Genomic DNA, 13489 nt, shown 5'->3' on the forward strand with positions numbered 1-13489 from the left:
AAACCCCTTAGCTATGGGCGGGGCCCTACGATCCTCCGGGAAAGTGACCAGAGTAACCCTCTTAGCCAGGGACGGGGACGCTGATTCCCTTCCTTCAGGCTGGGCTCCTGCTTTGACCTGGCTCCTGTGGAAGGCAGTATTTTCAGTCCGTGACAGGTGCACCCATCCTACTGAAAGCACAAAGGAGCCAGCTGCAGACCCCCACATCTTCAACACAGAGGTGCAGCCTGCAGGACCACAGGGCACCGCAGGAAACGTGCCATCTCAGTCAGGAGGTCTGGACTAATGGGATCCAGATGGACCATTGCATGCTGGGTATGTCCTCTGTGCAGGCCACACTCCACGAGGAAGAGGACGATGGGTGCACGGTAGAGACCAGTGACTTGTTCATTGGTTACCTATGTGCCCCAAAAGCGGCGAGTCTTTCCCCAAACTCTCTTCAGCCCAAGAGCACTAGGAAGAGCCCTCAGCTAACGCGGTTCGTACCATTGGAGCTGGGGGTGCCCTATAGTCAGCTGCGCCAAGCTACCTAAGGGCAGCTGCCATCCCATCAGCCTCCTTTAGCTGTCTTCTTCTCTATCCCCAGTGCTTCTCTGCCCTGGGCATGGCACTAGGCTGTGAGACTTACCTTCTCTGGATGCCGGGGACTTGATCTTCGGGCTGACGCTTCCGGAGCCGAGCTGCTCTTGGCTGCCGGCAATGGGTGGTTAACTGGCCCGACGGGCACACGAGCATAGGGGAAAGGAGGAGGCTGCTGATCACCCATGCTCTCCCCTTGAGCATGGAAGAGACGGTCTCGGAGCTGCTGGATCAGGAACTGAAAAAATGAGACTTAATGAAGTGCCTCGGGAGCCACAGGTGAAGGCTCCTTAGGGTTATGAATAACTCCTTAGGCCACTAGGTGCCATACACTAGCGGCGGCACGAAGCCTTCATCAATACGCAGGCCCTGATAACCAATCCTGGGGGCCTAACGAGAAGCTGCAAGCTTCAGGATCCAAGACACCACCCTGATCTCCGGTCGGAGAGCTCTCTGAAGCCATGCCAAGGCTCCCCAACCTCCAGGGCTTTCTCACACTTGGGGGCCTGCCAATTTTTTCCCTTCCTCCAAAGTGGATCACCAAACCCTGTGAAGCACCCTCCCACCCATGCCTGCCCCACCAGAATGACAGCCTTTTGGTTTTTAGCTGCCAAGAACTGCAAAGAGCAGCATGGAGATCCCCTCACCTGCCCTAGCCTCCACGGCGCCAGAGGAGACTCTGTGAGGCAGATGATGCTCCCAAGGAAAACAGAGCACCATCCCCAAGGGAAAGATTCCACCTTACTCAGAATCTACAGCTTCCTGTTGTATGCTGTACACCGCAACTTCCAACTCTCTCCAGCACCTTCTCTGCCTATCCATTTTTCACCTACCTCATCAGAGCTGCGGGGTAGATAGCTCATTGCTGCTGCCAAACACCCCTGCGATGCCAAGAGGCTGGCATATTGGGTGACCCGCTCTGTCAAGACAGGGCCCAGGGTTGGCCCCGTGGAGCCTCGGAGCATCTCAATGGACCTGCTCAGCACCATCACTTTCTCCACCAGGTCCTGACAGGGCAGGATGAAGACACAATATATGCCATAAGTTCTCCATTGAGCGTGAGCCTTGCTTTACTATCCACCTCATTCGGGGACACACCGCGAGGTTGCATAGGGCCAGAAGTCAGCCCAAGGGAGATAAGGAAGGTCTCCTTGAACACACTTGGAACAGGAATGAATTTCATTCAGCACCACCTATTTCAGAGCCAGGAACACAAGAGCAGCAACACTGCTCGGGTGTGAGATCTGGGATGGGAAACTGACTGGCCTAGTTTCCTGGTAAGGAACCAAACCGCACCTGCCAGCATCTCTTTAATGGGTTTTCCTCAGGGCATTTCCATGAGACAGAAAACCCCACCTTGGGAGTGAAAGGGTTAAACATTGTCCTGAGAAGGGCTCTCCAGGGCTACAGGACACAGCAGCAGAGCTAGCTGCGGTGATTATCAGCTGGCCCTTCCTGGGACGTGAAGGGGTGTCCCGACTTCCAGATCAGGAGGGGAAAGGCCAGCTCTGAACAGAACCAGACGAGGTACTGAAGACACACACCATTATCCTATTTCTCAGGCACAGGGCAACAGGGCTGAGGGCCATTTTGACAGAGGGGTGTCCGTGGGTGATTCACTGGATGGTCCAAAGACACTGAGGGTTGCCCAGGTAGGAACGATGGTCTAGTGGACAGGGGTTCTGGGCTGGGATCTGAGAGACTGGGTTCCATTCCCAGCTTAGTCACAGACTTCCAGTGCTTCAGTTCCCCCCAAACCGGGGAAAGCACGGCCCCGCCTCTCAGGGGGGAGAGGATGATGTGCAGAGGTGCTCAGAAACCATGCTGGTAAGTGACATCTAAGTTCCTAGACAGACAGATCACCACCACGCCCTGTCCATTGCACAGCAGCCCATCCTGCCGCTGAGCGCATGCTGATCCAGGCCCTCTTGTGCCAACAGACAACTCCTTGCAACTTAACACAAAGCTCCTTTAGCCAGAACCTAGGCTAGGAGGAGACAGCTGGAAGTTGCAGGACTGGAGAAGCTGGAGCTCAGGCTCCACTCTGTTTGGGAGCCTGCAGACAGATCCTAGCCTATGGAGGTTTCATGCCCACATCAAAGCATCTGTACCTGCAGAGCTAGGGGAGATGTGGTCTCGTGGTTTTTTACCCAGCATTTCGCCAACCTCTCCACATTGCCAGATGAGATGTAACATAGGCAGGCTTCGCTGGACAGCAGCCCCTCGCCTTCTGACTCCAGACGGGCCCCCAGCATATCTAAAGGGAGGAGGAAAAGGGGCAGTTTCCACTTATTTGCTCCCATCAGCTCCTTCTCCCCCTGCCCAGCTCTTAAAAATCATGCAATAGCTTTGCACACTGGCAACTTAGGAGCCACATGCAGAGAGCTAATGTGCCATGGTGCAGAGGCTGGTTCACCAATGAATCCATAGCCAAGAGCCTGGCTAAAGCTAAATAGGGAAGGAAACAATACAGCAAACCCTTGTCATTCAGCTACCGTTCACCAGCTGGTTCCCAGGTAATGGCCTCCAGAGCTTTTATACCCCGATCGCTAGCTCATTCCTGGCCAGCCACATTTCCCACAGGCCAATCCTAGCCCTAAACAGGCTCTAAGAGGAAAATTACTGAGCCCTCACACCAAGCGACTCTCAGCCTGTTCCCAGGCTTGCAAGTGTGTGAGGACTGCAAGCAGTAGGAAGAACCACTTGCAGGTGGGGTGCATCCCTCCTACCTTCCCTCTCCCCAGAAGCTCCATCCCCTTCCCAGATGAGCCCTGTACATATACACACCTTTCTCAGGACCTAGGTCTGGGCAGCAGTAGAAGTCACTGCCCTCTCTGCCCATAGCTCTTCCCAAGCCATGGATGCAGGCTGAAGGAGATATTGACACATCCTTGTTCCATATCATGAGACTCTGCCCTGCCTTACCATTCATATAGCCCACTTCCACCGATTTTGCCCCTCCTGCCTTAGCTCACAGATGGGTCACGCTCTCATTTGTCTTGTCTGGAAAGCCCTTAGCCCATTTTCGAAGTATTTCCTCCCAAGCTCCAGCCACCTCTCTCTGTAGACAGCCTGGAGGCACTCTGCACCAAATGAAATGTCCCACCTACCACAGAGCAGGGCATATTTTTCCTGTTTGGAGTACGTTAACAAGATGGCCAGTGCCTCCTTCCAGCTCTGCAGGTCACATGTGCAGATTACTTCTTGCCAGTTCTGCTGCACAATGGAGGAAAGAAGCTGCAGGAGAAGCAAACGGCCCGTCAGCCCACAGGTTCAAACCTCAGATGCAGCTATAAAGGTTCATACGTGCTCACACAGAGATCTATCTTGCATTTGGGTTAACAGTGTGACCCTGGGAGAACCCTTAGTGCCAGTTGGCAGAAGGCCCCCCCATATTGTAACTCACATCAGGCCTGACATACTCATTCCTTCAACACACTGCTGTCAGAATATGCACCTCAAAGGTCTTCTATATCGTATGTAAACTGGTGACAAGCTGGTCCTGAAAAATCATTGTGATGTATGTATGGGGTGTGTACAAAGAGCTCTGTATGTGTGCTTAAGACGTGTTCAGCCTGCCCTAGACAGAGGAATGTGCCTTTACCAGTCTGACCAGCTTGGCTACAGGCAGAGTACAATTAAAGTACATTTACATAGAAGGTAAACAAAGCTATCAGGCTAAACAAGCTGGGGAGAAGACTGCTTAACGATCATACCTGGGACAGAGTCTGCACACCAGCAAGCCTTCCTGGCTCTTGAGGCAGAGACAATGGACTTTGGGTAATAGAGGAGCGAAAAGACCTTTTAGTTACCCTTCACTTAGGAAACAGCACTGATTGATTCAGTGAATGTTGGGTCCAGTGGGCTAGAGATGCTGGTAACTTGAGGTGAGCAAGGACTTGTCTACACTTAAAATGCTGCAGCAGTGCAGTTGCACCACTGCAGTGAGTTAATGAAGATATAACATATGCCGATAGGAGGGGGTCTTCTGTCAACATGGGTACTCCACCAGCCTGAGAGGCGGTAGCTACGGTGACGGGAGAATTCTCTCATTGACCTAGTGCTCTCTACACTGGTGGTTAGGTCGGTTTAACTACGCCATCCAGTGGTGTGGTTTTTTCACACCCTGAGCAATGTAATTATACCAACCTAACTTCCCAGCGTAGACCAGGCTAAGAAAACTACTTAGGCCGAGATTGTAACTTGCTAAGATTAAATGTTAGTCATAAAACTAGAATAACTTTCTTAAAGTACAAGGATTTAAGTAATACTAAGCCAGAGAAAGAGACAGGCCTGGGTACAAACAAAACACAGCACAGGCTAAGCTAACAGGCTGGTGTGTGCTCTGTCTCTTTGGGCACTCAATACCAGCTGTGAGTGCCCAAGGAGTGGGACTGGATGCAGCAGAGACACATCTCTGGGGAACTCGGGCGCTGGGTTCACTGACTGTTACCTGCACGGCAAGGTTTAGACGGGCAGAGTCTTGACGAGTTTGCTGGCCAGGCAGCCAGGGAAGCGATGCACAGCTTCACAGCAGCAGAGCGCTCACTCTTGCTATGGCAGAGTGGTAACACCGTGGCTCTCAGCTCTAGGTGGTCTGAGCAAGACATCTCAGAGCCACACTCGCATGCAGTGTCCACATCACGGCTGCTCACATGAACTTGCCCCCATGGTCCACCACTGTGCCTTCAGCAGTAACTGGCACTTAGTGCTTCCAAAGGTGAAAACCCACCCATACCCCATCTAGTAATGCAATGCTGTAGACAGGAAGAGGAAAATTCTTTCCTGCTCCTTACAATGATCAGTTTATGCCATTCAGCATGGGATTCAAATAGCTCTGTGGTAACATAAGAAAAGGGTCATTAAGGCTCAGGTAACATCAATGGATTTCTAAAAGGGTTGGATAATTTAAACGGCAACCTCCTGAGGCAGAAGATACCAGAAGCTGGACACAAGCTGAAGAGAAGGGTGGAAATCCTGGCTCTGCAGGCAGAGATCATTTGTTGGATGAGAGCAAGTTTTATAAAGGTATCATGAGCACAGTGTAAATACCTAAACAGAGCTGGAAACTAGATGGACAGAGCCCTCAGTTCAGCATTTCACCCCTGCCAATGCACTCACAGGGGCATTCACAGCCACCCACATATACGCAGGCAAGCACACCCACCTGGGCTCATAGATACTAAGGTCAGAAGGGACCATTCTGATCATCTAGTCCAACCTCCTGCACAGTGCAGGCCACAGAATCTCACCCACCCACTCCTACAAAAAACCTCACCTACGTCTGAGCTATTGAAGTCCTTAAATCATGGTTTAAAGACTTCAAGGAGCAGAGAAGCCTCCCTCAAGTCACCCATCCCCATGCTACAGAGGAAGGCGAAAAACCTCCAGGGCCTCTCCAATCTGCCCTGGAGGAAAATTCCTTCCCGACCCCAAATATGGCAATCAGCTAAACCCTGAGCATATGGGCAAGATTCACCAGCCAGATACTACAGAAAATTCTTTCCTGGGTAACTCAGATCCCAGCTCCATCCACCTCAGTCTGCTCTCTCCTGCCCTGCCCTGCCCCGCCCCCGCCCCCTCCCCCACCCCCATCTCTGCCTAGATATACACCGCTGGGCACTCACCTGAGAAATCTTTGTTTTCCGTTTGGCAAAGTACTGCATCTGGGTTTCCCGCAGTAGCGTCTCCCCCCCGGCAATAGCCAGAATGATGGCATCAGCAAAACGGTCAGCTCTCACGCACAGCTCCACAGCACCAGCAAAGTTCCCCACCAGAAGCGCCTGGCTGATCAGCCCATCTGTGTCTGGAGAGGGGGAAAAATGCACAGCACTATGGTGAGCAACTGAACAGTTCATCCAGGCGCCCCACCACCACCCTGGCTGCAATGAACCGTGGACACTAGTGGAAAGGCAGCTCTGCAACAACTGCGATCCATCTCCAGGCCTTTCACTCCAGAAACCACATGTGCTGAAAGTGGATCCTCATCCAGTATTAGGGTTTCTGTCCTCTGTGGGCCTCCCAATGCAAGTGCACTGGTCAATGCCAAGGGCACAGGGAGAGGACATGGGTTGAGGTACACTGCACAGCGCGTCAATGGGCCAGGCTGTGTCACCTTATAGTGCAGCGGCTCCCTTCCCATAATGTGGGCCATACAATACCTGTTGTGACCGGGATCTCCAACGTGCTCATGTCCTGAGGGACAAGGCTGTCAAAGAACCCTGAAGAGGAAGAAGCAGTACCCACTTCGGTCACGGAGCGTCTTGAGCCCTGTGCAAAGAGAGCAGGGAGAGTGTACGTTGATGTGAGCCACACCCAGAAGAACAAGCCTGACTAAGACAGTTTCAATGGATTACAGAGCTGGGTGAGGGTGGTTTGCGGCTGTTCTACCTGGCTGGGAGTTTCTCTCTATAGCTGATTTCAGCATGGAAGCTCACAGGCCGTCTTCTTCATATCTCCTGCCACTGCACTATCACTAGTGCAGCTCCACCGGTGTAGCAATGACAGGAGTGCCAGCCTGCCCCAGAAGGTCCCAAGGGGACACCCAGAAGCTGTGCCATGGAGCTAAGTTAGGGTTAAGGTTAACCCTCGCATTGAAGAACTGAGTGCTGCTCGAACAAGGCTTGCTGTAGAGTCATCAACAGCCTGCATATCACCCTCCCTTGCTCTGACTGCCTAGTTCAGCCCAGAGAGTCCTGCACTGAGCCCCAGAACTTGTTGGAATTTGTCCTCCTCTTTCATTCTGCTCCCTGACGTCCACTTCTCAGTGACCAGCGAGGAGACCAGGGCCTACCTGAGCCAGCTGTGCAGCCTGAGCCAAGCCATCTGCCTCAGGAAAGTGCTGTTTCTCTGGGATACCGTTCCCCAAACAGGACGTGATCTGCGAAGAAACAGAGTTGCAGAGTCAAGCCTCTGTCACAAAGCTGAACGTGTGGGCAGCAGAAAGGCCAAGTCGCCCGAAGCCACAATCAACTCCATTGGCTTCCCCAAGCACGTCAAAACGCAGTTCAAAAGTCACACACTGTATTAACGCCCCCATCCTGCATCACAGGCACTACCTCTCCCGGCTCCCCTTGCTACTCAGCTAATACAGGCCTCTCTGCCCCTTGCCATAACACTGCCCTCACTGGTGCAAGATCCGTCTCCTTTGCAACTCTGTCGGTGCCACCTGGAGCAGTATTCCAGTAACTTACCACCTCCTCCACTTTCCACCTATTTCCATACCTTACCCAGATCTCTCTCTTCTCTCCGAGTATTCGGAGGGGAGTTAATAACACATGGCGCTTGCAGAGACAGTTTGGACAAAGCTGCATTGCCGTGATGCATCAGTTAAAGCTGCAGGAGAATTCTCCTTTTAATGGGACCTCTGTTTGTGCTGAACTCCTGAAATTTCCAGAGGCTCCTTGTACACTCCCTCAGAGTCACCTGCTTTGGGACTTGTTCATGAAATGAGTGAAGGTTTGAGTTACGGGCTGGCATCTTGTAAAGCTACTCTGGGTAGGGCAGGAGCCTAGTGATCAGGAGAGATTAGAAGAGAGAGGAGGAAAACTCCCTAACTTCACCCTCCCCGTTGCTCCCACCTAGCAGCTCCGTGGGTTAAGTATATTAACCTTTCACCTCTGGAGACCAGGATTCAAGTCTGAGCTTAGATCACAAGTGATGGTCTCATGATAGCTCCCATGTGCGCATCACAGACCCCCCACACAATTAGCCAGCATCCGACCACGGCAGAGCCTGCCAGAGCGTCCTGCAGGCCACATCCAGATGTGTTGGAGGAGCTGCCCAGGTGAGATGGAAGTCAGGATCAAGGTGCACTGGGAGAGCTGGAGGGAGGGATTGAAACCTGAACTATGCCCCGCCCTAGCCAGTACATTGTAGCGCTAGTCACATGGTCACAAATGAAACAAATCAAGCATGCACTTCTAAGTCCACAGGACCAGTCCTAGTTCAGGTGTAAAGATGTTCAAGCGATACCCCCAAGTGAAACCTTACAGGAGGAATTGCTTATAAAATACATAGTGCAGCAGATACCTCTTTCCTGCACTCCCTGAATCTGTTCTTCACCTGTCCCCTAATTCACCAGCCACTGCCTCTGTTAAATAAAGACATTGCTTAGCAAGAAGGCACTTACCTTCTTCTGCAGCTCCTCTTTACTATAACCCAGCAGCTTCAGGAGTTTAGTCCTGGATTCTGGCTCCATGTTCACCTGGGCCCCAAAGGGGATCGGAGACAAAGTGGTGCGTAAAACCGGGCATCTGCACAGAGACAACACCCAGCTGCCGATGGCAGTGCAAAATGTAGTGCTCAGTTTACAGATTAGCACCAGGGGACCCTGGGTGCTCCCTGGGAGCTGGAATAAGCTGCCCTTTGGAAGATGAAGGCTGAGACTTTGTTAACCTCATCTACCAGCAATGCAATAAAACCTGGTCATCGCATTCTGTCACACACATTGCGCACAGACACTGATTAACTAACACGGGTGCTGCTTCCTTTAACACACATCCTTTAGCCAGTTACACTATGGTAACGATCCCCACACTGCAGAACCACTCCTGTAAGCTGCAGTGATTTGGAATGGTACTTGAAAGTACAGCTGTTCTGTGATAAGAGATGCCTATAGTACTCATCAGGCATCACAGTCCAGTGGACAGAGGATTGGGCTGGGAGTCAGGAGATCTGCGTCACTAAGTGACCTTGGGCAAGTTACGTCTCACTGTGCCTCAGTTTCTCTAAGTGTAAAATGGGACTTCCATAAAGCTCTCTGAGACCTAGGCATGGAGAATTCTGTATAAGAATTAAGTACTATCACTGCTCACGGATGTGTGTTACTGATTTCCTCTCTCACAACACGGCCTGCTTGCGATCCACAGGCCACAGTCTGAGAAGGCAGTGCCGTCTACTAGAGAGAAAACTGGACTGGACCAGTGAATAGAGCAGGCTGCTATCTCCAATTGTAGTCTGGCCGACAGTGATACATGGAACACAGAGTTGTTTTAGTCCCAATGGATGAGAAGTTGGGTGGGATTCAAAGGTGGTCACCCAATATAAGAAGGGACTAATCAAGCAGTTTACTCAGGGCCAGATTCTCACATGCTTATTTGTGTTGAGTAGGACCTTACTCCTCCAGCCAGCCTCATTTAAGTCAACGGGACTACTTGTGGCGTAAGGTACTGTTCCATTTGAGGAAGGGGATCAGATTACAGCCCTCAGCCCGTCTGAAGTCAAAGCTCCCAGTGATGTTGTCAGGAGTTCTGACCAAGTGTGGACAGAGGATTTAGCCCAACTATGTCCAAGCTAGACAGAAGCTGATCTAGTTCTTGCAGGCTCTGGCTAGAAAGTGAAGCACTCTTGGCTAGAGCACCTCTCTTTGGCTGTACTTGGAGGGAGCAGCAAGTATGGCTGGGCCTCAGTTAAACACTAGGAAGGACCTCAAACTGATGGGCCTTAAGGACCTCAAACTGATGGGCCTTAAGGACCTCAAACTGATGGGCCTTAAGGACCTTGGAGTCTGCCACGGAAGGTAGAGGCAAAGCACTCAATCACCTTCTGGATGGTCTGCATGGCAACAGGATTGAAGGAGGGAGCAAACAACCCTTCCAACATCACAGGTGCCTCAACCCTTTCAGGCTGATCTCAGCCCATTAGGGCTTTTGCCGGGGAACATGGGAGTGTACTCCACTGAGATCACTACAGGCCTAGAGGAGGCTGAGTGTCTGCCTGGCACTGCTGTATCCCCAACACAGTCCGATGCTAGCACTGTACCTATGAAAAGGAGAGGAGGCCTCCAGCCCAATGCGGTTAGCTTTTAACCAAAGCTTTCCCCAAGCGGGTGGTTATGGAGTGTGTTTATGGCTTAACTCCCAGTCAGTCTGTTCTGTTTATTGCTGTCCCTTGAAGAGCTGGGAACACATGAGGCCAGGGACAAGTGGGATGGGCACACGGAGAACCCATCCCAGGAATGCAGAGGTGTTGGAATGAGGTCTCTGGCCTTTACCAGGGCTGTCCTACCTTCAGGAAGTTCCAGAGATTCTCTTCAAACTGCAACTGGGCTGCCTGGATCTTGCTCTGGCAATAGTCCAGGAGGTTTCCCGACTGCAGGGCCATCTGCAGTTCTCTGGATCGGGCCAGGAACTCCGTCTCAGTAACGACCTGGCTGATGAACACCCGGCGCAGGGGACTCTGCTGCATTTGCTGTGCTGGGGCCTTGGAGAGGCCAAACGTGATTAATTTCCCCCCAAACTGAGAAGGAGAGAGGGAAAAAGTAAGTGTCCGTAAACGTGAGGGTAAAAACCAGCACACTCTAATCTCGGGAGTTAGAGAGACCTCAGAAGACACCAATGGCCCTTAACAGGACAATCACGAGGAACCCAGGCACACCACAGCTGCACACACACACAGATGCTGCAGTCTTCTGCAGGGATCAAACCCAAGACCTGCAGCATCAGAACCACAATCCTCAGTGACACCCACTGTGTGTATGCAGTCATATGTAGCTCACTGCAAACGTAAACAGCACAGAGGACCAGAAGCTGTTTGGAATGACTCTTTACTGCAACAGAGGGGCCAACCGCAACAGACATCATCAAACTAATGGAGTACACTGCAGCCTTTATTTATTTAATTTAGTAATTTTGTATTATGCTACCGAGGGTTCACCTCCTGTTGCTACAGTTTCAAGCTTAACAGAGTGAAAATCACCGCTAGTGCTTTTCTCAAATGTGGAGACTCTAGGAGCACACAAAGTCCAAGGATAGCGACCACAGAAACAATGACCTTACTGGCATAGGGTTATTCCTAGGTCACCCACTCATGTCCAGCGTTCTTAAGCCTACGGCCTATTAACGTACATATATTTAGCATACATTGATTATGATGAAATAGCATATGAACTGATCATAACATCAGTACATAATACAATGCTAAATGGATGACAGAAGGAACTGGCTACAGTAGTACAGTAGTGCTACAGCACTACTCTGAAATGGCACGAGCCAGGGCAGCGGATAAGAAAAGCAAGGCAGCAGCACAATCTGGGAGAAAAGCGGGGTGGCAGAAGAGGAGAGGGAGACAATAAGGATATGGGGGAGAAGAGGGAATAGGGAAAGGGGAAAGACGGACAATGGACTGGGAGGAAAAGCAGGAGAGAACAGACCTTGCCTACAAGGAAAGCACTTCTGAGACTGGGCTAGTTTCATTAACTATCCAATGGGAAGGACATGGGAGTCAAACAGCAGCTGCCTCCCTTCAGAGCAAGCCCCCATCACTGCTATGGGGAGAGATGTTGTTGGCAAGGCCTCTGAACACCGCAGCAAAGGACTCACTGCCAACGGAGCCACACAGACCTCCATCAACACTGCCAGCACCATGAAAATCACAGTGGTTCCTAATATGGGAACCAGATCCCCTCTGAGCCCCCCATGGGGGCCATAACCACTCTCCTTTCCAGGCAAGGATGCTCCGCATACTTACTGCGAATGAGGCCCCCACCGGCCTGCGAATCCATTTGGGGGGCTTTTTCAGTGGAGGGATCAAGGTGGTCTGAGCCACCTGCTCCGGCACCTGAAGAGGAGGAAGAGTCTGTCCCGTGCCAAAGGGGTCCAGGTTGTTAAAGGAAGAGGAGATCTGAGATCAGAGGAGGGAAATAAAAAAAGTTACATCTCACTCTCCAGGCAATAAGATCATTCAGCCCGGCCCAGTTGTTAGTTACCATCCTCTGGTTATTCTCGGTGGTGAAGAAATGGGATATTAGCACGTTCCCAGGGGCAGTGCCAGCACATCCTTATGAGCGACACAGCATACCCGGGATACAGACCTTATACAAGCCTCAATTAGTTTTAGTTCTTAAATGGGTTTCAACTTGAGACGTTACTTCTCTCTATTAACATGAAAACTTCCAAAGGGAAGCTGTTTGTCCTACCATCCCACTCCTAAATAAAAAGATTACTAAATGTCATCGTCTCCCACAAAGAAAGCGAACAACTGGTCATAACTTGTCTGACTTGTTTTTAATTTTGCTGATGGGGGACTGTTGAGTGGCTGTTTGTTGCGAGAGTCTTTTAAATCAGTTACTTTTATAGGGTTGTGTGTTGAACGTTCTGTCAACTGGCGCTATGACGACATCTCAAGACATTTTCACCCAGAGGTCACTGTGGCAGTTTCCTCAAAAGTGTCCTGAGCTGTATTTTTTAAATATTTCTGAGAGACCACAGACATGCAGCCCCTGTTGCATGCAAACATTAAGCATTTTTTTAAATTGCTGGCTTAAGCAGGTCCTTCCCCAGAACTGAAGTTCGCTATGCATGACACAACTTGAACCTAACAGGACCAAATTGCATGGCTCCAAGATAGGCCTCGCACCAGATTTATCCGAAGATCCTGGACGGAGGCAGGGAAGTCAGAGTGAGCGAAGATGACAAAGAAGAAGAACCCAGGGTAAGGCTGAGGAGCTTCACCTTTTAGGTCAACAAGGCCATTGAGGGAAGACTGACCTTTCAGAACCCCAAAACTGATCACCTCAGGGGAAGGCAGTCATCACACCACCACACCGGCTATGTCAACCTGAGACCAGCCTCCCTACCCCGTGAAAAACCCTGCTGATATGCAGCACTGGGCCAGCCACAGGACCGACCGGCTAACTCCTTGACTGCAGTTCTAGCTCCTATCTCAGAACAGTCCAGAACCCCACAAGAGCTGAGGAGTCTGTGACTGCCGGTTGCTTTATTTTCCCTTTTTCTATTTTTGCCCTTGTTTGTATGAAGTGGAAGACATCCCAGATTAATATTAGAGAATAAACAGTGTGGTTGGTTGCACATTTATGTGTATATGCACCAGTGATGTCTACACAGGGAAAGTGCCAGAAAGTTCACCAGGTTTACCATCTCTAAACAGCATCATAAAGATGCTCACTAAA

The 13489-nt window shown here is 51.0% G+C and overlaps 1 protein-coding gene across 6 annotated transcripts in view; it reads right to left on the reverse strand.

Moving 5' to 3' along the window:
* Window positions 1–13489, reverse strand: part of SEC31B (SEC31 homolog B, COPII coat complex component) — a 44749-nt gene that overhangs the window by 10819 nt on the left and 20441 nt on the right. For all 6 annotated transcript variants that reach the window (XR_006283027.1, XM_038409839.2, XM_038409841.2 and 3 more), the window contains 10 exons: window positions 12049–12201; window positions 10588–10818; window positions 8711–8785; window positions 7373–7459; window positions 6741–6849; window positions 6207–6385; window positions 3690–3816; window positions 2691–2836; window positions 1413–1586; window positions 629–817 (listed from right to left, as the gene is read on the reverse strand). Coding sequence is in view for 5 of the 6 variants with exons in the window: in XM_038409839.2 (XP_038265767.1) it covers window positions 629–817; window positions 1413–1586; window positions 2691–2836; window positions 3690–3816; window positions 6207–6385; window positions 6741–6849; window positions 7373–7459; window positions 8711–8785; window positions 10588–10818; window positions 12049–12201 (1470 nt within the window). In the remaining variant the exon portion in view is untranslated. The remainder of the gene's footprint in view (window positions 1–628; window positions 818–1412; window positions 1587–2690; window positions 2837–3689; window positions 3817–6206; window positions 6386–6740; window positions 6850–7372; window positions 7460–8710; window positions 8786–10587; window positions 10819–12048; window positions 12202–13489) is intronic.

The sequence above is a fragment of the Dermochelys coriacea genome, chromosome 7 (assembly GCF_009764565.3).
Source record: "Dermochelys coriacea isolate rDerCor1 chromosome 7, rDerCor1.pri.v4, whole genome shotgun sequence".
NCBI classification, from domain to species: Eukaryota; Metazoa; Chordata; order Testudines; family Dermochelyidae; genus Dermochelys; species Dermochelys coriacea.